This window comes from Pelophylax lessonae (genome assembly GCF_965119305.1).
Source record: "Pelophylax lessonae genome assembly, chromosome: 1".
NCBI lineage: Eukaryota > Metazoa > Chordata > Amphibia > Anura > Ranidae > Pelophylax > Pelophylax lessonae.
The window spans coordinates 461525540-461546725 of record NC_138768.1 but is presented as its reverse complement, the minus strand read 5'-3'; the positions used below and the strand labels follow the sequence as shown (position 1 = coordinate 461546725).

The window sequence follows — 21186 nt, the reverse complement described above, 5'->3', positions numbered from 1 at the left end:
GACCTGTCTGTTTAGTGGGTGTCAGTCTGGGACTGTGTATCCCTGCATTTCTGTACACACTGTTGGGCTCCCTGTCTGGTTTGCTGCCTTCTGTGGGCTGCAAGGAGGGGGGCTATCCTGCACTGTTCTGTGTTACAGGCTGTGTGTTTTCTGTGTGACATGCTGTATGCTGTGGCGCATGATGTGAGACATGTTTGTGCATACATGCGGCGGCCGCTGCTGCGGTCCGCCATTTTTTTATTATGACTGCAGGCGTATGATGGCCATTACTGTATGAGGAGAGCGGCGTTCTTGGCGCCAAGTGCCGCCATTTTGGCGGCGATCGCTCAGGCCACATGTCAGCGCTGCATGCTCTGCCTTTGCAGTCCCCCACCGGTGGCCATGTTTGTGGAGCCTTCCATAGGCTTTATAGGAGCGGTCTGTATTGCATCACTTCCTTTGCCCTGAGAACAGCGATCGATGCAGCAGCCTGAGAGATCTCTCTAGGTTTACCTTCCTTATTCCTGTATTCCTTGCCTAAGTTTTGTGCTTCTCCCTGTGGCGGTCGGTGTGTGCTGTGTGTGCGCGGTGGGCAGTACCCCTTTTTTTCCTGCAAAATTTTGGGGCATGGATTCTCAGGAAAGCAAATTTCCTCCCACTTTAGTGGGGGGCCAAGGGTCTGCTGCTTCCCCTGAGGGGGCGATTTGGCTACCATTGTGGCTAACCTAGCTGCTCAGGTGCAGATGCTTGTGGCTGCTCAATCCACAAAACGGCCCAGAGTTTCAATTTCCTCTGATTCAGAGGGCGATGGTGATGGGGCTGCTATGGCTGGGGTCCCCTTATCGGGTTCCCGTTCGTCCCTGGACTTTGTAGGGTCGGAAGGGGAGGCAGAGGTTGAAGGGGTTGATGATTCCCCCCTGGCTCGTCTGAAGAGCTTGCAATCATGGATGAATTGGTTGCTTCTATCAAACAAACACTGCATTTGCAGGATGAACTATGTCCTCCTGCCGTCAAGGCTCCCAAAAGAAGCCGTGGACAGGTAAGCAGAAGTCCGGCCAGTCCGGGTCCGCTGCCCATAACCATGCGGCCTGAAGGGGCGCCCTCACCCAGTTCTGGGGTGGGGGGACGTTTGCTCGGTTTTCTTCAACCCTGGCTGGCCTGCGTTCGGGACAGGTGGGTTCAGGAGATCGTTCGTTCCGGTTACAAGATCGAGTTTCTCTCTCGGCCGGCGAGCAGATTTTTTCCCTCAAATCTTCAACTGTCTCCGGAGCGTTTGCGAGATCTGCACCTGGCGGTGCGGGACCTGCGGGCTCAGGGAGTGGTGGTTCATCGGGACAGATTTCGGGGGTTTTATTCAAATCTGTTCACTGTGCCCAGAAAGGAGGGCAAGGTACGTCCAATTCTGGACTTAAAAGCTCTGAACCGCTTTGTGCGGGTTCGCAAGTTCCGCATGGAATCCCTGCGCTCGGTGGTGGCTGCTCTAGTTCCGGGAGAATTCATGGCATCCATCGATTTGAAGGATGCGTACCTTCACATCCCCATTTTTGAGGGTCACCAGGGGTACATTCGATTCGCCATTGCGGAGGATCATTACCAATTCGTGGCGCTGCCTTTTGGTCTCGCTTCGGCTCCGCGGGTGTTCACCAAGGTGCTTGCGCCGGTTCTGGCTTTATTGAGAGCCCAGGGCATCTCGGTCCTGGGGTATCTGGACGACATTCTGGTTCGGTCTGCGACCAGTCAGGGTCTGGTGAAAGACCTGTCCGTCACGATGCAAACTCTACAGGAGTTTGGTTGGATGATAAACTTTCCAAAATCGACGCTGTGCCCGTCGGTTCGTCTTCCCTACCTGGGAATGATCCTGGACTCTGTTCAGGCGAAGGTCTTCCTGCCGGAAGACAAGCTCAGGACACTTCAGGAAGAAGTCAGGTCCCTCCGGGACGTTCCGTGCTCGTCCCTCTGGACGGGCATGAGGTGTCTGGGATTGATGGTCTCGGCTTTCAAGGCGATTCCCTTTGCCCAGTTTCACACGAGGGGTCTCCAAGCGGATATCCTGTCCAGGTGGGACGGGCGACCACAATCTCTGGATCTTCATCTCTCGTTGAGTCCTCGAACCAGAAGGGATCTTCTGTGGTGGCTACAGTCCCCGGCGGTGTCGGGGGGCAAGTCTTTTCGCCCTCTTTCGTGGACGGTGATCACCACGGATGCCAGCCTGTCGGGCTGGGGTGGTGTTCTGGGCGTTCTGTCCACCCAGGGTACTTGGTCGGAGGGGGAATCCTCCCTTCCGATCAACATTCTGGAATTGCGGGCGATAAATCTCTGCCTTCGACGTTGGACGGACAGGCTTCAGGGCCGTCCGGTTCGGGTGCAGACGGACAATGCCACAGCGGTGGCCTACATCAACCACCAAGGGGGCACCAGGAGTGCCCGAGCGGCTCGGGAGGTGGCCGACATTCTGTCTTGGGCCGAGACGCACGTCCCGGCGATCACGGCAGTTCACATTCCGGGGGTGGAGAACTGGCAGGCGGATTATCTGAGTCGCCAGACCCTGGACCAGGGGGAATGGTCACTCCACCCGGATGTCTTCCAGATGTTGTGCGCGAAGTGGGGTCTTCCAGATGTGGACCTGTTCGCGTCTCGTCTGAACAACAAGGTGGGAAGGTTCGTGGCAAGGACGCGCGATCCTCGGGCAGACGCGTCGGACGCGTTAGTGGCTCCGTGGCATCAGTATCGACTGATGTATGCATTCCCACCGATTCAGCTACTATCCAGGTTCCTTCGCAGGTTGTCCTCGGAACCGCTCAAGGTGATTCTGGTGGCGCCAGACTGGCCTCGCCGGTCTTGGTACGCAGACCTCGTGAATCTGGCGGTCGACGCTCCATGGCGTCTGCCTCTTCGAGAAGATCTTCTGTCTCAAGGACCGATATTCCATCCTGCTTTACAGTCGCTGGCTTTGACGGCCTGGCTGTTGAAACCGAGGTCCTGAGGGATAGGGGTCTCTCCCCGGAGGTCATTCACACTTTGATAAACGCTAGAAAGACTTCTTCGGGGAAGGTTTACTACCGTACTTGGAAGGCCTATTTTGCCTGGTGTGAGTCCAGGGGGTTTTCCCCTCGCTCATACTCGGTGTCTAGGGTGTTGTCTTTCCTTCAAACGGGTGTGGACCAGCGTTTGGCGTTGGCCACGATTAAGGGTCAGATTTCTGTGCTGGCCGTTCTCTTTCAAAGCCCTGTGGCGTCTAATTCTTTGGTTAGCACCTTTGTTCAAGGGGTGCGACACCTGGTCCCTCCTAGGAGGGAGCCTTTGCCTCCATGGGACTTGAACCTCGTTCTGTCCGTGTTGCAACATCCTCCCTTTGAAAAGATCAGGGAGATCTCTTTGCCTCTGTTGTCCAAGAAGGTCGCTTTTTTGGTGGCGGTCACTTCGGCTCGCAGAGTGTCGGAGCTGGCAGCCTTGTCCTGCAGGTCTCCGTATTTGGTGATTCACTTGGATAAGGTGGTCTTGCGACCTAACCCTTCTTTTCTCCCGAAGAGGATCTCGGAATTTCATCTCAATGAGGACATTGTCTTGCCTTCACTTTGCACGAAGCCTAGACATCCGAAGGAGGTGGATTTACACTCCTTGGATGTTGTTCGGGCGATCAGGGTTTACCTGTCATCGACTAAATCCTTTCGCAAGACGGATTCTCTATTTGTCCTTCCAGAGGGGCCTCGGAAGGGCTTGGCGGCGTCGGCTTCTACCATCGCCAAATGGATCAGACAGACTATTGAACAGGCATATGTTTTGAAGGGAAAAGTTCCCCCTATGCCTGTGAAGGCGCACTCTACCAGATCTCTGAGTACGTCTTGGGCCTGTCATCATCGGGGCTTCTTTGGCCCAGGTGTGTAAGGCGGCGACTTGGTCGTCCGTTCACACCTTCTCAAAGTTCTACAAAGTGGATGTTCAGGCATCGGCAGATGCTTCTTTTGGCCGCAAGGTTCTTAGTGCGGCAGTGCCTTAGGGTCCTTTATTTTTGGGCCCTTGGCTGTTTGGGATGTTTTTATCCCTGGGTTATTTGTTTTTCCTGGGTTGTTGCTCCTGTTGAGCAAAGTTTTTTTCATGCTGCCCAGCTGGTTTCCTTCCTTTGGTAAGGTTCCTTTTTTTCTGCTGTGGGTACTGCGTTGCCTTAGGCGCGGCTGCGTTTCCCACCCCTCATGTATGCACTGCTTTGGGACGTCCCCATAGTGACGAATATGGAGAGGCGGCGACTGTCGGAGGACGTAAGAGAAAACAGAATTTCTGTAAAATCTTACCTGTAAAATTCCTTTCTCTGAGTCCTCCGACAGTCGCCGCCCCCGCCCCTCTTTGGGGTTTGTTTATGTACTCTACTGCTATTCTACTGAAACTGAGGTATGGATACAGGAAGCAGGAGGGTATTGACTCAGGGGACCACCCCCTGGGGGTGGGATATGCTAAAAGCTTTAATATTGACATATTCTGTTGCCTAGCTACTCCTACGGAGCAAAGGTCAATAACCCCATAGTGACGAATATGGAGAGGCGGCGACTGTCGGAGGACTCAGAGAAAGGAATTTTACAGGTAAGATTTTACAAAAATTCAGTTTTTTCACCTGATCTGGTGAGCGTACTGTGAGGCTGCATGCAGGTGGAGTGATTCTTTTCCTTTATTCACTGAAGACATCAACTCAAATCTGGGATTGAAACATAGAAATATAGAATGTGTCGGCAGATAAGAACCATTTGGCCCATCTAGTCTGCCCAATATATCTGAATCCTATGAATAGTCCCTGGCCCTATCTTATATGAAGGATAGCCTTATGCCTATCCCATGCATGCTTAAACTCCTTCACTGTATTTGCAGCTACCACTGCTGCAGGAAGGTTATTCCATGCATCCACTACTCTCTCAGTATAGTAATACTTCCTCATATTACTTTTAAACCTTTGCCCCTCTAATTTAAAACTGTGTCCTCTTGTGGTAGTTTTTCTTCTTTTAAATATGCTCTCCTCCTTTACCGAGTTGATTCCCTTTATGTATTTAAAAGTTTCTATCATATCCCCTCTGTCTCTTCTTTCTTCCAAGCTATACATGTTAAGGTCCTTTTATCCTTTCCTGGTAAGTTTTTTTCCTGCAATCCATGTACTAGTTTAGTAGCTCTTCTCTGAACTCTCTCTAGAGTATCTATATCCTTCTGGAGATATGGCCTCCAGTACTGCGCACAATACTCCAAGTGAGGTCTCACCAGTGTTCTGTACAGCGGCATAAGCACTTCTCTCTTTCTACTGCTTATACCTCTCCCTATACATCCAAGCATTCTGCTGGCATTTCGTGCTGCTCTATTACATTGTCTTCCCACCTTTAAGTCTTCTGAAATAATTACTCCTAAATCCCTTTCCTCAGATACTGAGGTCAGGACTGTGTCAAATATTCTATATTCTGCCCTTGGGTTTTTACGCCCCAGGTGCATTATCTTGCACTTATCCACATTAAATTTCAGTTGCCAGAGTTCTGACCATTCTTCTAGTTTTCCTAAATCCTTTTCCATTTGGCGTTTCCCTCCAGGAACATCAGCCCTCTTACATATCTTTGTGTCATCAGCAAAAAGACAAACCTTACCATCGAGGCCTTTTGCAATATCACTTATGAAGATATTAAACAAAATTGGTCCCAGTACAGATCCCTGAGGTACCCCACTGGTAACATGACCTTGTTCTGAATGTTCTCCATTGACTACAACCCTCTGTTGTCTGTCACTCAGCCACTGCCTAATCCACTCAACAATATGGGAGTCCATGCTCAATGACTGCAGTTTATTGATAAGTCTTCTATGTGGGACAGTGTCAAAAGCCTTACTAAAATCTAGATATGCAATGTCTACTTCACCGTCTATTATTTTAGTCACCCAGTCAAAAAAATCTATAAGATTTGTTTGACATGATCTCCCTGAAGTAAACCCATGTTGTTTTTCATCTTGCAATCCATGGGATCTAAGATGTTCCACAATCCTATCCTTTAACCACTTTACCACCGGAGGATTTTGCTGTCTTCCGTCCAGGCCACTTTTTGCGATTCGGCGCTGTGCGACTTCAACTGACAATTGCGCGGTCGTGCGACGCCATGCCCAAACTAAATTTACGTCCTTTTTTTCCCACAAACAGAGCTTTCTTTTGGTGGTATTTGATCACCTGTGCGATTTTTACTTTTTGCGCTATAAACAAAAAAAGAGCGTTTATTTTGAAAAAATAACAATATTTTTAACATTTTTTTATATGAAATTCCCCCCAAAAAAAATGTAAAAAACTATTTTTTTAAAATTTTTTGGCCAATTTGTTTTGTGCTACCTATGTTTGGTAAAGAAAATCGCAATAAGCGTATTTTGATTGGTTTGCGCAAAAGTTATTGCGTTTACTAACAAAGGGAAAGATTTCTGTCATTTTTGGTGTTTTTTTTTTTAAAGCGTAATGGCGGCGATCTGCGATTTTTTTTGCGGGACTGCGACATTGCGGCGGACAGATCGGACCCTTGACTGACATTTTTGACACTTTTGGGGGTACCAGTGACATTACTGCAGTAATCAGTGCTATATATATGCACTGTTACTGTAAAAATGACACTGGCAGGGAAGGGGTTAATTTTATTGGAGAGGGAGGGGTTAATGTATGCCTTGTGCTTACTAACGTGTAGGGGGGGAGGTGACTGAGTGAGTCATGGACAGATCGGATGTCCAGCTATGCTGAACAGTCCGATCTGTCACTCCCTGTCACTATGGAGATCCGCCCGCTGTGTTTACACACAGCGGGCGGATCTCCAGACTCGATCCCCGACGATCGGGTAAGAGCAGCGGCAATCGCCGCTGCTCCTCCCCTGGCCCGACTCCCGCTGTGAATGAAAACAGCGGGAGCGTGCCTCCGGCGGCGCGCAAGCGCCGCCCAGAAGGGGGAGTGTCTGACGACGTAGTACTACGTCGTCAGACGATAACGAGCCACTCTGCCGCAGTAATATTACTGTGAGCAGAGGTAAAGTGGTTAATAGGGTTTCCATTAATTTGCCTACTATTGATGTCAGACTCACTGGTCTATAGTTGCTCGATTCCGCCCTACTACCTTTCTTGTGAATGGGCACGACATTTGCCAATTTCCAATCTTCCGGGACGACTCCTGTTACTAATGATTGGTTAAATAGATCTGTTAATGGTTTTGCCAGCTCACCGCTAAGCTCTTTTAATAATCTTGGGTGTATCCCATCAGGACCCTGTGACTTATTTGTCTTCACTTTAGACAGCAATCTTAGAACGTCTTCCTCTGTAAAGACACATGCATCAAATGATTCATTAGTCATCCTTTCAAGTGGAGGTCCTTCTCCTTCTTTTTCTTCTGTAAAAACTGAACAGAAGTATTCATTAAGGCAGTCGGCTAGCCCTTTATTCTCTTCTACATACCTTCCGTCCTTTGTTTTTAATTTAGTTATTCCTTGTTTTAATTTCCTTTTTTCATTTATATATCTGAAGAATGTCTTATCCTTTTTCATAGACTGAGCTAGTTTTTCTTCTGCCTGCGCTTTAGAAGTTCTTATAACTTGCTTGGCCTCTTTCTGCCTAATCTTGTAGATTTCCTACAAGGATGGATGTCACAACTTCATTCGCCAATGGCCTTGATTTATATTATTTGATATTATTTATTATTTATAAATATTTTATAATATTTGGTTATCTTTCACATATCTTAATAGGTGTTTTCTACACTTCATTTCGTGCATCTGCCTTAATGGATTTGAATTTTTATCAATTTTGTTTGCGCGTGTTGGTAGACACAAATATTTGTCTTCTTAATTTTTACATATTGTGTTTTATGTGCATTAATAATGATCAGAAAATTTTCATTGAAAATATAGTTTTGATAAGCAATTGTGCAACTATCATGAGTCTTGCAGAATCAACAACACCGTCTTTCAACTCTACAGGTTCTGTGCATTCAGATAGTATTTGTGTGGGGTATAATAATCACTTTCGAAACTGTGAAAAAAGCCCCAAAAGAGGAAAGATGGCAAAAAATGATTCAGTCTAAGGTGAAAATTGGGGGGCAGGGCCTGGCAGTGAAAGGCTTGAATATATAATAACTACCCCAGCCTTTGCTGAAATAAATACCGTCATTCTATAGATTTATCCCGTATTACTTTTTTCAGTCTTTTGGCCCCATCATTTAACCCACTTCCCCTAAACCCTGGTCATCCTGGACCTATCTCAGCCTGTGACTGGACAGCCAGTGCGGGTTCACACTGGTGCGATGCGGGAACCCTGCAAATCCACTGCAGATTCCCGCATCATACCCGACTTGCAGGAAGTTCACCCTGCCATATGCGAACTGCTGGGAGTGTCAATACAAAGATAATGACACCTCCAGATTAGTTTGCATATAGCAGTGTGATCTGTCAATTTGGACAGGAATCGGATTGCATAGGTGTGAATACCCATGTGATCCGATTCTGGTGCGGACCAAAAAAGGGTCCTGCACAACTTTTGTCTGAATGCGATGCAAATTCAGCCATACAATCTGTATGGCTGAATTCGCTTCGCACATACATCGCATGTGATTTGCAGAGCAGTGCGGTGCGAATCACATGCAATGTCTGTCATCGCTATAGTGTGAACCGGCACTGAAGGGAGAAGCAGCAGTGAGCTTATCACTTGTAACCCTATTGTCTTCTCCTTTTTGTCACTTCATGATTGGCCCCTTTACTGCTTTTTCCTCTCACAGTCCAACCTTACTGCAAAGGTACCTCAGGAGGCTGTTGAGGTACTTACACTGCTTGCATTTAAAGAATACTTTCTCTTTCGTTCACTGACAGACACAGCTTCAAGTCTTCAGACCATTGGGCTTAAGCTCTTGCTCTCTAGAAGTAGGGCTAGGCGGAAACCTTTTTGGTTACGCCTCTGGGGCAGTCCCAGAGGGTATACCATCACTTCCTGTTGTAGGCCTTCCAGTTTTTCCTGCCTAGTTCAGGAGTAAGGACCTTGCTCTCTGCTGGGATCTGCGGTCCTGGCATTGTTTTCCTATATTAAATGGAATTTTTTACTTTTCTTTATTTTTGTTCCTGTGTGAACTATAATCAACTATTCCTGTGAGAACTACAATCAACAGCGGGACTGGGCGACACACTGGATATTCTAGATCCTTACGGTCTTCCCAGTCTGGCCTGCGAGCGTGGCCCAACTACTAGCTCCGTGCTAAGTTGGCCGCGACATAGTCCCACTGGACAGGGACTGACCGGCAAGTGAAAAACCTTGTGAGGTTGCAGAGCACTGGTCACGACAGCTGTTGCAGCTTACCTCAGGCTGTAGCACCCCCCCCTTCCAAGATAGTGCGGAGGACTGCTGTGAGTGGCGCCCACATGGTGACTGTGGTATGGGGAGTAATGTCCCCCCTCCTTTCCTGCAGAATTGTTGGGGTGGTCGCGGGCCCCTCTGTGTCCTTCCTCCCTCTTGTGCTTCTCCCTCTTCCTTGCAGGGTTCCCCCTTTCAGTCTAGTCCTACTAGAGAGCAAGAGCATAAGCCGAATGGTCTGAAGACTTGAAGCTGTGTCTGTCAGTGAACCTCAGAGAAAAGGATTTTTTACGGTAAGACAAAAATCCAGTTTTTAATGTTATAGAAATGATTACAGAGATGCATTATATTTTTGTGTCTATTAAAATCTGCCTAGGGTTTAGCCTTAAAGGTTATTGTTGACATGATACAGTGCTTTCATTGCAAATACACTATAGATATTGTTTTAGTAAATCATGCCTTCAAATCTAGACAATTATGTTTTATGTATAGTTAGGTCGGCCATATGTCTTTGTACAGAAATGGAACTATACGTCCATATTTCTAAATGCTATTGGTAGCATCCTAACATCCTCTTCCTTCTGGTAAAATGGCTGATCCAACTAGAAGTTATAAAATTGTCTTACATATCCATTGACACAGTTTGTTGGTGTCTGATATTTTCCTTCTGCAAGCAAGCTTTAAACATTGAAATGTTTGTGAATAGTTTCTTCTTTCATTATTAGATTGTGATTTCTTAGCCAGATTTACTGCAGTAGACATGTCCTCACTGTGGTAGAAAGTAAAGAAGATGTTACAATTAGCCCTTCTTTCAATTTCTAGGGCCACTGTGGAGGAAGCCTACTCAAAGTCTATGCAGAAATTGTCCAAGATGGTCAGCAGTGGAAGCCACCTGGGGTAAGTGAGACATTTAAGCCATGTCTGTAACACACCACATGTTTATGTAAAATTTTTTAGATACCCCCCTTTTTTTTCCCAATAGGACCTTCGCCCCAATGTGGGAGATGTTTCGGGTATCTTCAGACAAGCTGGCTCTATGTCATCTAGAACTAAGCAAGAAGCTGCATGATTTAATAAAGGAGATCAATCGATATGGGGAAGAGCAGGTCAAGGTGCATAAAAAGGTAAGCTTTGGTGTTCTCTTGTCAAGTTCTAGGTTGATTTTATGAAGGTTTTATGAAAGTATCATCGGGGGCCCTTTCGTGCCTCAGGGGCACAGGAAAAGGGAAAATCCTTCAAGGCCTCAAGCGGTAACAAGAAACCCGCGTCTAGGAAGCCCAAGGCCGGTCAGTCCGGTGCTGTGGCCCAGTCTTCTTCCGCATGAAGGGACGGCCTCACCCGTCTCAGGGGTGGGTGGACGTCTACTTTACTTTCAAGAGCCCTGGTTGTCCCTAATTCAAGACAAATAAGTTTCGTTCAGGATACAAGATCGAATTTCGATCTCGCCCCGCAGGTTCTTTCCATCAAATCTCCGTCTGTCTCCCGACCGCCTGACGGCTCTCAAGGGGGCAGTGCAAGATCTTCTTGCTCATGGCGTTATGGTCCTGGTTCCACAGCAGGAGAGATTTTGTGGGTTTTAGTCAAACCTGTTCACAGTGCCTTGGGCCGAGGAGCACGTTCCAGCTATCTCTGCTGTTCACATTCCGGGAGTGGAGAACTGGCAGGCGGACTATCTAAGCCGTCAGTCCTTGGATCGGGGGAATGGTCCCTGCATCCGGAGGTGTTTCGGCTCCTGTGTGCTGTGTGGGGGACTCCGGACGTGGATCTGTTTGCGTCTCGTCTCAACAAGAAGGTAGAAAAGGGTCATGGCTAGAGCTCGAGATCTTCTGGCAGACACCACGGACACATTGGTGGTGCCTTGGCACCAGTATCGGCTGATTTATGCCTTTCCTCCGATTCAACTGTTCAGGTTCCTCCGCAGGTTGGCGTTGGAAGAGGTGCAAGTGATTCTGGTGGCCCCAGAATGGCCTCGTCGGTCTTGGTACGCAGACCTCGTCAAGATGGTAGTCTGAGAGAAGATCTGCTGTCTCAAGGGCCGATCTTCCACCCTGTTTTAGGCCCCTTTCACACACGCTGTCCGTTTGTCCGTTTTTCATCCATCCGTTGACGGATGAAAAACGGACATCAATGCATCTCTATGTAAAAACGGATGACAACGGATGAAAAACGGATAACAACTGATGAAAAACGGATGACAACTGACGTAGTGTGAAAGGGGCCTTATGGTCTCTGGATTTAACGGCTTGTTGGTTGAAGGCCAGGTGTTGAGAGACAGGGGTCTCTCTGATGCTGTTATTCCTACCTTGCTGAGAGCTCGGAAGGCTACCTCCAGGAAGATTTATCATCGTACCTGGAAGGCGTACATTGCCTGGTGTGAGTCGCAAAGGTTGCATCCTTACTCCTTCTCGGCAAGGATCCTAGCCTTCTTGCAGAATGGTGTGGAACAGCGCTTGGCGTTGGATATGCTTTAAGGTCAGGTGTCAGCCTTGGCCATTTTCTTCCAGTGTCCCTTGGCGACGAATTCCCTGATTCACACCCCTTGAATACACCTTTATTCAAGGGGTGCGTCATCTGGCTCCTCCACAGAGGGCTCCTTTGCCTCCATGGGATTTGAATATGGTTTTGTCCGTTTTGCAACGACCTCCCTTTGAAAGCATCAGAGAAATACGTCTGCCTGTGTTGTCCCAGAGAGTTGCCTTCCTGGTGGCTATCCCTTCTGCTCACAGAGTGTCTGAATTAGCGGCTCTGTCCTGCCGTTCGCCTTACCTGGTCGTTCATGGGGATAAGGTTGCTCTACGACCCAACCAATCTATTCTCCCTAAGGTGGTGTCTGCATTCCACCTCAATGACAATATTGTTTTGCCTTCGCTTTGTGCGCAGCCTATTCCTCCCAAGGAATTTGCTTTGCACTCGTTGGATATGGTTCGGGCGATCAGGGTTTTAATTGTCGGCCACGGAATCCTTTCGGAAGTCTGAGGGACCTCGGAAGGGTTTGGCTTTGTCCGCTGCAACTTCAAAATGGATCAGACTATTCTTCAGGCCTATTCACTCAAGGATCAGGTGCCTCCTTTCCCTGTGAGTTCACATTCTACTACAGCTGTGAGTGCCTCTTGCGCTTTTCGCCATCAGGCTTCCGTGGCTCAGGTGTGTAAAGCAGTGTCCTGGTCGTCTGTGCACACTTTTACCAAATTCTACAAGATTGATTTGATGGCATCCTCGGATGCTTCCTTTTGGCCGAAAAGTTTTGAGCGCTGCCTTTTGTTGAAGTGACATGTTTTCTCTTCTTGGGATGAACTTGTTGTTCTGGGGTTAGCTCCTGTTGGATGAGCTTTTGTTGCCCTGTTGGCCACATTTTGTTCTGGCCTTGTTGACACGTTACCATTCTGTTGGTTGCGTCTTTTCCCACCCCTCACACCTGCACACCTGCACTGCTTTGGGACATCCCAATAGTGATGAAACTTGGAAGAGGCTGCAACTGTCAGAGGACGTAAGAGAAAATATAATTTTTCTAAGAACTTACTGTAAAATTATTTTCTCTGACAGACGCAGCCCCTGCCCCTCTATTTTGGGGTTGTTTGTCTTCCTTTACTGCTTGCTACGAAACTGATTAGTAAGCTCTAATGCCCCATACACACGTGCAGATTATCTGCAGACTTTTGTCTGCAGACTTACCTTTTCTATGTAGTGCAAGGACTTGCCGGATTGCATACAAATTGAAAGTGTTTAGGTTTGACCTCATATTATATGGTTTTGGTAAGTCTGCAGACAAAAGTCTGCAGATAATCTGCACGTGTGTATGGGGCATAAGTGTCTGAGGGTAATGTTGAGAGGGACAACTCCTAAGGTGTGTCTAGTTAAAGCTTTTTAATGAAGTTTCACTACCTAGCCTGTTCCTGCAGAGGGAGCAATTAGCCAATAGTGATGAAACTTGGAAGAGGCTGCGTCTGTCAGAGGAAAATTATTTTACATTAAGTTCATTTAAAGTTCTATTTTTGTTTGATTAGGAATTTAACACCTTCCGCACCCGGTCTATAGCAGTTTGATGGGCGGGCCTTTCGTGATTCTGAGTGGATGTCATATGACGTTCTCTCAGAAAGCACCGCAGAGCAGTGCAATCTGTCACCGATGATGGATCATTACACTGGCCCACTGCCAGCATCATGTGATCACTGTGACCAATCACAGCAGATCACATGACAATTGTAAACAATGGATGGCTTTCTTTCATGCCATCCATTGTATACAATTGTGTTGCTAGCTATAATTGGTCACAGTGATCACGTGGTACAGAGAGGGCCAATCACAGTCAACCTGTGCCATGTGATTAGCTTTGGCTAATCACAACAAAAGACACTGAATGAATCAGTTTCATTCAGTAAAAATGGTTGCTTATACCAATCATATTGTGTAAAAAAAAAAAAAAAAAAAAAAAATTCCTGATCACTTCCCCAGACTAGTACAGTGTTACTTTGGGAACACTATAGATCACAGAATGCAGCGCCAAAAGAAAAGATTAATGTCTTATGACACGTTTCATATGGACTTTATTTTGCTTAATTGTTTATGCACATGATTACGTTGATTGATGTCACATTTTTATGGATTTTCACTTGCTTATGTAGTCACATTTTTACTTATCACTTATTGTATTTTAATGCACCAGATATTACTGATTAGTATCTATCATGCACTAATTTGGATATTTTTAAACTGAATTTTTGACACTGCATTCTGTGATATATATTTGGTTCTTTTGTGTTTAGTGAAAAACACTATATGTAAGCTGCCATTGTGTTCATCCAGATTACTTTGGGGTTGGGCCGATTTTATTTATTTTATTTACTATGGTAACATTGTCTTGCTCTGTTCAGTGTGTTAAAAAAAAATAGTGAAAAAAAAAGTAGTTTCTCTGCCACAACAGTTATATAAGAACGCTGTACTGCACTGGTATGTAAAAAAAAAAAAAAACTTACCGTTCCTCTTACTAAATACTTTGGACTGCCTACTTTTCTAAAAGGGTAATTTGGGATGTATTTGTACTGTCCTGGCATTTTCGGGCCTCAAGAAATGAGATAGGTCGTCAGTACATCAGGTTTGATCGATTTTTATATATATATATATATATATATATATATATATATATATATATATATATATACACCATACTTTATGGACTCTATACCTTTCCTACAGACTAAATAATAAGCACTGATTTTGGTTATTTTCACCAGGGAAATGTAGCAGAATACATTTTGACCTAAATTTTAGGAAAAAAAATATTTATTTGCAAAATTATATAACAGAAACGAAGATAAATGTGTTTTGTTTTTTAAAATGTTCAGTCTTTTTGTTTACTGAGCAAAATAATAAACAACCCAGTGGTGATTAAGGCTGCATTCACATGTCAGCATATGGATCGCGGGCAGAATCGCCGCGATTCCGCCCATGATCCGGAGGTTATTGTAAATCGCGGGACGCCTGTGCGTTGCCCGTGATTTGCAATAGCCCCCCAAACGCTGAGCGATGTTGCTGCGATTTCCGCCTGCCGAATCGCGGTAACATCGCGCAAAAAAAATCGCGGGATGCAATACGCTCCAAAGAAGCTCTTGTACTTTTTTGGGCGTAATGCGTCCCGCAATTTTTTTTTGCGCGATGTTACCGCGATTCGGCAGGCGGAAATCTCGGCAACATCGCTCAGCGTTTGGGGGGCTATTGCAAATCACGGGCAACGCACAGGCGTCCCGCGATTTGCCAGAATCTCCGGATCGCGGGCGGAATCGCGCCGCGATCCATACGCTGACATGTGAACGGAGCCCAAATACCACTAAAAGAAAGCTCTAGTCTTCTATCACAAACATTTTATCAACGTACAAGTACGGGCCCTGATCATCCACAATCGATGTGTTCTGCTACCCTCTTTGTTGATATGTTGATGACGATCTATGTGGACATTGTTAAACACTGCTCTGTTGATAACACATGTCATTTGACTGCTTTCTGTTTACTATATGTTTGCTTTCCTTAAAAATGTACTAATAGCCATTGTATGAAATTTTTATGCTTGTATAACTTTTTGTTTTTATTCAATAAAACTTTATGGAACAAAAAAAAAGAAAGCTCTAGTGTTGTGGGAAAAAAATATAAAAACCTTTTTATGGGTACAGTGTTGCATGACTGCGCATTTGTCCAACAAAGTGTGAGAGCACTAAATGCTGAAAATTGGCCTGGGCAGGAAGGGGGTAAAAGTGCTTGGTATTGAAGTGATTAAAGCCAAAGTTTATTTGTGAAGATACAGCACCAACGGGTGAGCAGGGCTACGTTTCAGAAAAGAAGCAGAGGCTGTTAGCTCACACAGTGATGAAAAAGGCACTGAAGGGAAGATTATAACAAGCAGCAATCTTTAGAGAATGGGATACACACCATTCACACGTTAGCACCGGTTCACACTACCGCGACGATACTTCCAGGGGCGACCTCCGAGATCGCGGTGCAAGCAGCGCGCCGCGACCTCGGAGCGGCCGCCACGGACATCATAACATTGAAGTCTATGGCGGTTGCCTTCTGGTCGCCCCAAAGAAGCTCCGGACCCTTTTTCTAGGTCGGAGCGACTTGTGTCGCTCCTATTACAACGGGTCCGCAGCTTCCCTATGGGAGGCGACCTGTGAGGCGACCAGGTCGCCTCACAGGTCGCCCTAGTGTGAACCGAGGCTAACTGTGTTATTGTGCTGTATACCAAAATAAATAATATGCAAAACTTCAGTTTGATAACTTTAAATATTTCTAACTTGATTTTTCTTTTGTGAAGCATTTAAATAAGGTGGGTTTAGTTCAGCTATAAATATTTTTTGACAGTTTTTCATTTTTATAGAAAAGTCTGTAGCGTGAGAATTCATATGTTTGTTGAAGAGACTGCATCTTACTTTACACTTGACACAGAAATGTTTTTATATATTTATATCTTTTAAAATTTGTATAAACGAGATCCTTTTATCCTCTCCCTATCACCTATTGCCAAACCTTTATAGCTGCCAACACATAACTGAAATCAGTAACACATTTAAATAAAAGCAAAAAGTGTGGCAATCTGTCCTATAAAAAATTATAATTAAGTGGAAGAAAGCCAAAGTAAGTCGACAATGTGGGCTGTGTGGGACTTTTAAAGCGGAGTTCCACCCAGGATTTGTTTTTTTTTTTTTTAATACCCCCGGGACAGTCAGGGCTAGTGCATTCCACAATGGCTAGCCTCTGATCTGTCCCGGGTTGCACTTACCTGCAAGACGAAATACTTACGAAATACTTACCTTGCAAACGTCTTGTCCAGCGCTGCCATCTCAGATGTGGGCAGCTTGAAGTCTTCTTCCGCCTTCTGTGGTCCCACGATGCTCTGCGCCGGCCCCGACGTCACTTCCGGGTCGCGCGCGTCACCCCTCCACAGCTTCTGGGCATGCCCAGAAGCTGTTTAGAAGGGGATGACGCGCGCGACCCGGAACTGACGTCGGGGCCGGTGCAGGCGCAATGATTCCTGGGAGCTATGACGTTCAGCTCCCAGGAATCATTGCAGAGCCAGGAAGTGACGACGGGCCGCGGCCGAGGAAGGAGGAAGAAGGAAGTAAGGTAAGTATATTTTCTTCGCTACGAGGTAAGTAAAAAAAAAAAAAATATGCGATTATCCATTTATTTTTCAGGTGACCCGGAGCGAGAAGATGGAGGTAAGTATAAAAATAGGGTGGAACTCCACTTTAAGTGAGACACCGGCAGGTATGCCCAGCGTCTCCATCCCTGTATCGGAAAAAACAAATTGAAAAGGATTAAGAGAGGTGCATGGAAGCCAGCCAGCCCCCAGTCTGATGTACTCACCCTCCAGTCTGCCACCAACCAAGTAGACCTGTCTCGATATAAATAAAGAACAGTAGTTTAGTTGACACGCATTTGCAAATGCATGTGTAAGCTGCAGAGCCACGACACGGCACCCTGTTTTATCTGCAGTTCCTAACACTTTTAAATTTAAGTGTCTCCACTCTGGGAGCACATGGCTGCTAATGGGTGGATAGGAGGCAGATGGGAGGGAGCAGCCCAAACTTCCCCCAACCCACCTCCATCCACGACTGGTATAGTATCTCAATGCTCTAATAGCAATGTTCTTAAGATGGTACAAACTGAAAACGACCAGCTGAGAAGCATACACCTCCAATCCCTTGGCGGATGCAGTGTAAAACACAGATTGGGACTTTATATGAGGCAATTTGCCTGTATAGCTCAGTGCCTCCATCCCTAATTTCATAAAATATTTGGGACTTTACATGAGACAAGCAGGTCATGCTATGGTCTCCATCCCTGTATATGAAAAAGAGGAGCCAAATTAAGTCTACTCTTAAATATTCCCACTGCCCGCTTCCTATCTATCCTACCTAAAAGAATCGGTGTACTTACTTTTTTTAATCCACTTCAGTTCGGTCATGTGATCCTGCAGCTCTGTGTAAAGGAGCCTGGACTTATGTAAAGAAATTACTGCACTACTGTCATATAGAACAGCTGCTGGCACTACAATACAACAATATTGTCCAAAGCAAGAAAAGAGAAAAGTGCCATGCTACAAACGTGCAAAAAAAAAATGCATAAATTGATTTGACATGTAAAGTGCTACATATAAACACAGTGTCAAATATGTAAATGACTGTGCAAAACCAAATAAAGTGCAAAGTGACAAATATGCAAACGAGCAACCACTATATATCACAATAAAGGACCACAAATTGCCTAAAAAAAAAGAATAAAAGTCCTCAATAGTGTGAATAAAATGTGTTCAAAAAGGGAATAGAGTCCATACCCAAATGGGCTTCAGAATGGAAGATTGCCAAAAGGTGCGGCCATCACCACAGGGGAGAGTCAGGAGCGCTTACCAGAGTTAGTGGACTCTAATGCCAGGGGCAGATAGTCATTCAAGCAAGAGGTAATAAAACTGAGATGACACACTAATCTCCAGATGATTAACGTCTCCTCTGTCACATCAAATCTTCACTTATGCATATAGGAACTCAGATACCCATAGAAAACAAAAAGTCTCCTCATAGTGTAAAACCATCAAAGGACGACTTTATTTAAAAGTAGAAAACGTACATTCTCTCTGCAGTTTACAAGCGATTCAAGTATAAGTAGCGTGATCACAGACAGTATTCAAAGAGCGCAATATCGTGGAGCAAACTCCGCACAAGCCAACGCGTTTCATCCACACGAACATCATCTGGGGTATAAGAATGTGTCCATCCATTGCGCACATATTCATAGGCAATATAATATCTTTAAATTGGCTCCACATTGTACATTTAATAAATCCTACCATAGAGCAGGAAGTGGGTCTGTCATGGCGTGTGTTCCAAGCCTTCTTTCACTGCAGGTAATGACTATACCTACAGGGGACCGCCTTGTGAACCAAGCCTCTCTGTCGGATTGAGCTGTACAGTCCCAATACGAAATCTCGCGATACCGTGAGTAAAGTGCGCATGCGCAGTACTATGCGTTCCACGTTTCAGTCTGGCTGACGGCCATGATGTAGTTATAAAGCGCAGTATCCCCTCTCCGTGCCTCGGTCTGACCCACATGTTAGTTGTAGTTTAAGACCCGGGACATAAAGAACAAAACACTGCTTAAATGAACCACATTAAATGCATTACATTACTCCTTGTCTTATTTAACCGCTTCCATACAGAGCAGTTAGACACCCTTCCTGCCCAGACCAATTTTCAGCTTTCAGCACTCTCACACTTTGAATGACAATTGCTCAGTCATGCTACACTATAACCAAACAAAGTTTTTATCATTTTTTTCACACAAATAGAGCTTTCTTTTGGTGGTATTTGATCACAACTGGGGTTTTTTTTTTTCGTGATATATGCAAAAAAAGAGCAAAAATTTTGAAAAAAAAACACTTTTTTTTAGTTTCAATTATGAAATTTTGCAAAAAATAAATTTTTCTTCATACATTTGGGCCAAAATGTATACTGCTACATGTCTCTGGTAAAATTAACCCAAATTAGTGTATATTATTTAGTCTGTGTGAAAGTTATTGAGTCTAGAAGCTATGGTACCAATTACTGAAAATTGATCACACCAGATGTACTGACTGCCTATCTCCTTTCTTGAGGCCCTGAAATGTCAGGACAGTACAAATACCGACCAAATGACCCCTTTTTGTAAAGTAGACAGTCCAAGGTATTTAGTAAGAGGCATGGTGAGTTTTTTGAAGTTGTAATTTTTTCCCACAATTCTTGGGAAAATTAAGAAAAAAATTTTTTTTTCTTTTTTTTCCCACAAAGTTGTCAATTTATAAGCTATTTCTAACACATAGCATGTACACAGCAAAAATTACACCCAAAAATACATTCTGCTACTCCTTCCAAGTATGGCGATACCACATGTGTGAGACTTTTACACAGCCTGGCCACAAAAGAGACTCCACGTCCAAGAAGCACATTCAGGCGTTCTAGGAGCATAAATACACATAAAACTTTCTTACTACCTATCACACTTTTCAAGGCCCTAGAGCACCAATACAATGGAAAAGTCCACAAAATGACCCCATTTTGGAAAGCAAACACTCCAACGTATATTCTATGAGGCATTATGGGTCGTTTGAACATATCATTTTTTTCCACAGGTTTTTGGAAAATGTGGGAAAAAAATGAAAACTTTTTTTTTTTTACACAAAGTTGTCAATTTATAGGATATTCCTAACACATAGCATGTACACAGCAAAAATGACACCCCAAAATACATTCTGCCACTCCTCCTGAGTATGGCAATACCACATGTGTGAGACTTTTTCACAGCCTAGCCATATAGAGGGGCCGAACATCCAAGGAGCCACTTGCCTAGGCCTATTTTTGACATTTGGTGTTTACAAGCTAAAATCAGTTGTTTTGTTAGAAAACTGCTTAGAACCCCCAAACATTATATATTTTTTTTAGCAGAGACCCTAGAGAATAAAATGGAGATTATTGCAATATTTTTTATCACACCGTATTTGCGTAGCGGTCTTCCAAACGCAATTTTTTTGGAAAAAATTCACTTTTTTTTAATTAAAAAATAAGAAACCAGTAAAGTTAGCCCAATTTTTTTCCATAATGTGAAAGATAATGTTAAGCCGAGTAAATAGATACCCAACATGTCATGTTTCAAAATTGCACACGCTCACGGAATGGTGACAAACTTTGGTACTTAAAAATCGCCATAGGCGACAATTTAAAAATTTCTACAGGTTGCCATCTTTGAGTTACAGAGGAGGTCTAGGGCTCAAATTATTCCCCTTGCTCTAACGATCGCGGCGATACCTCACATGTGTGGTTTGAACACCGTTTACATATGTGGGCGGGGTTTCTGTATGCATTCGCTTCTGCGCGCGAGCTAACGGGGACAGGGCGCTTTAATTTATTTTTTTTTTTTTACTATTTATTTTATTTATTATTTTTTATTTTTACACCGTTTAAAAAAAAAAAAAAAATTGATCATTTTTATTTCTATTAAAAGAGATGTAAATATTACTCGTAATAGAAATAGGCACGACAGGACCTCTTTTTTGTGAGATCTGGGGTCAAAAAGTCCTCAGATCTCACAAGTACACTAAAAGATAGAAAAAAAAAAAAAATAAATAATTATAATATAAAATGAAAAAAAAAAAAAAAAGGACCTTTAAACCGGTTGCTAGGCAACAACATTTTCCGTAGCTCCGGTCCTCCAAGACCATAGAGTCAAGTGAGGGCAAGCTTGCCCTCACTCGACATCCTGTCTGTGAGGATTCGGGACCGGATCGTTTTCCCCGCTGCCGGCGGGTCCGGTAAGCGGGGAAAAGGACCGGAACGCGTCGGGAGGGGGGGGGGGCGCCTCTTCCGCCATCCC

At 44.9% G+C, this 21186-nt stretch overlaps 1 protein-coding gene across 7 annotated transcripts in view; it reads left to right on the top strand.

Annotated features, from left to right (window-relative positions):
* FCHO1 (FCH and mu domain containing endocytic adaptor 1) overlaps window positions 1-21186 on the top strand; it is a 507107-nt gene that overhangs the window by 162606 nt on the left and 323315 nt on the right. For all 7 annotated transcript variants that reach the window (XM_082267054.1, XM_082267048.1, XM_082267051.1 and 4 more), the window contains 2 exons: window positions 10117-10191; window positions 10277-10418. In XM_082267054.1, the coding sequence (XP_082123180.1) occupies window positions 10117-10191; window positions 10277-10418 (217 nt within the window). The remainder of the gene's footprint in view (window positions 1-10116; window positions 10192-10276; window positions 10419-21186) is intronic.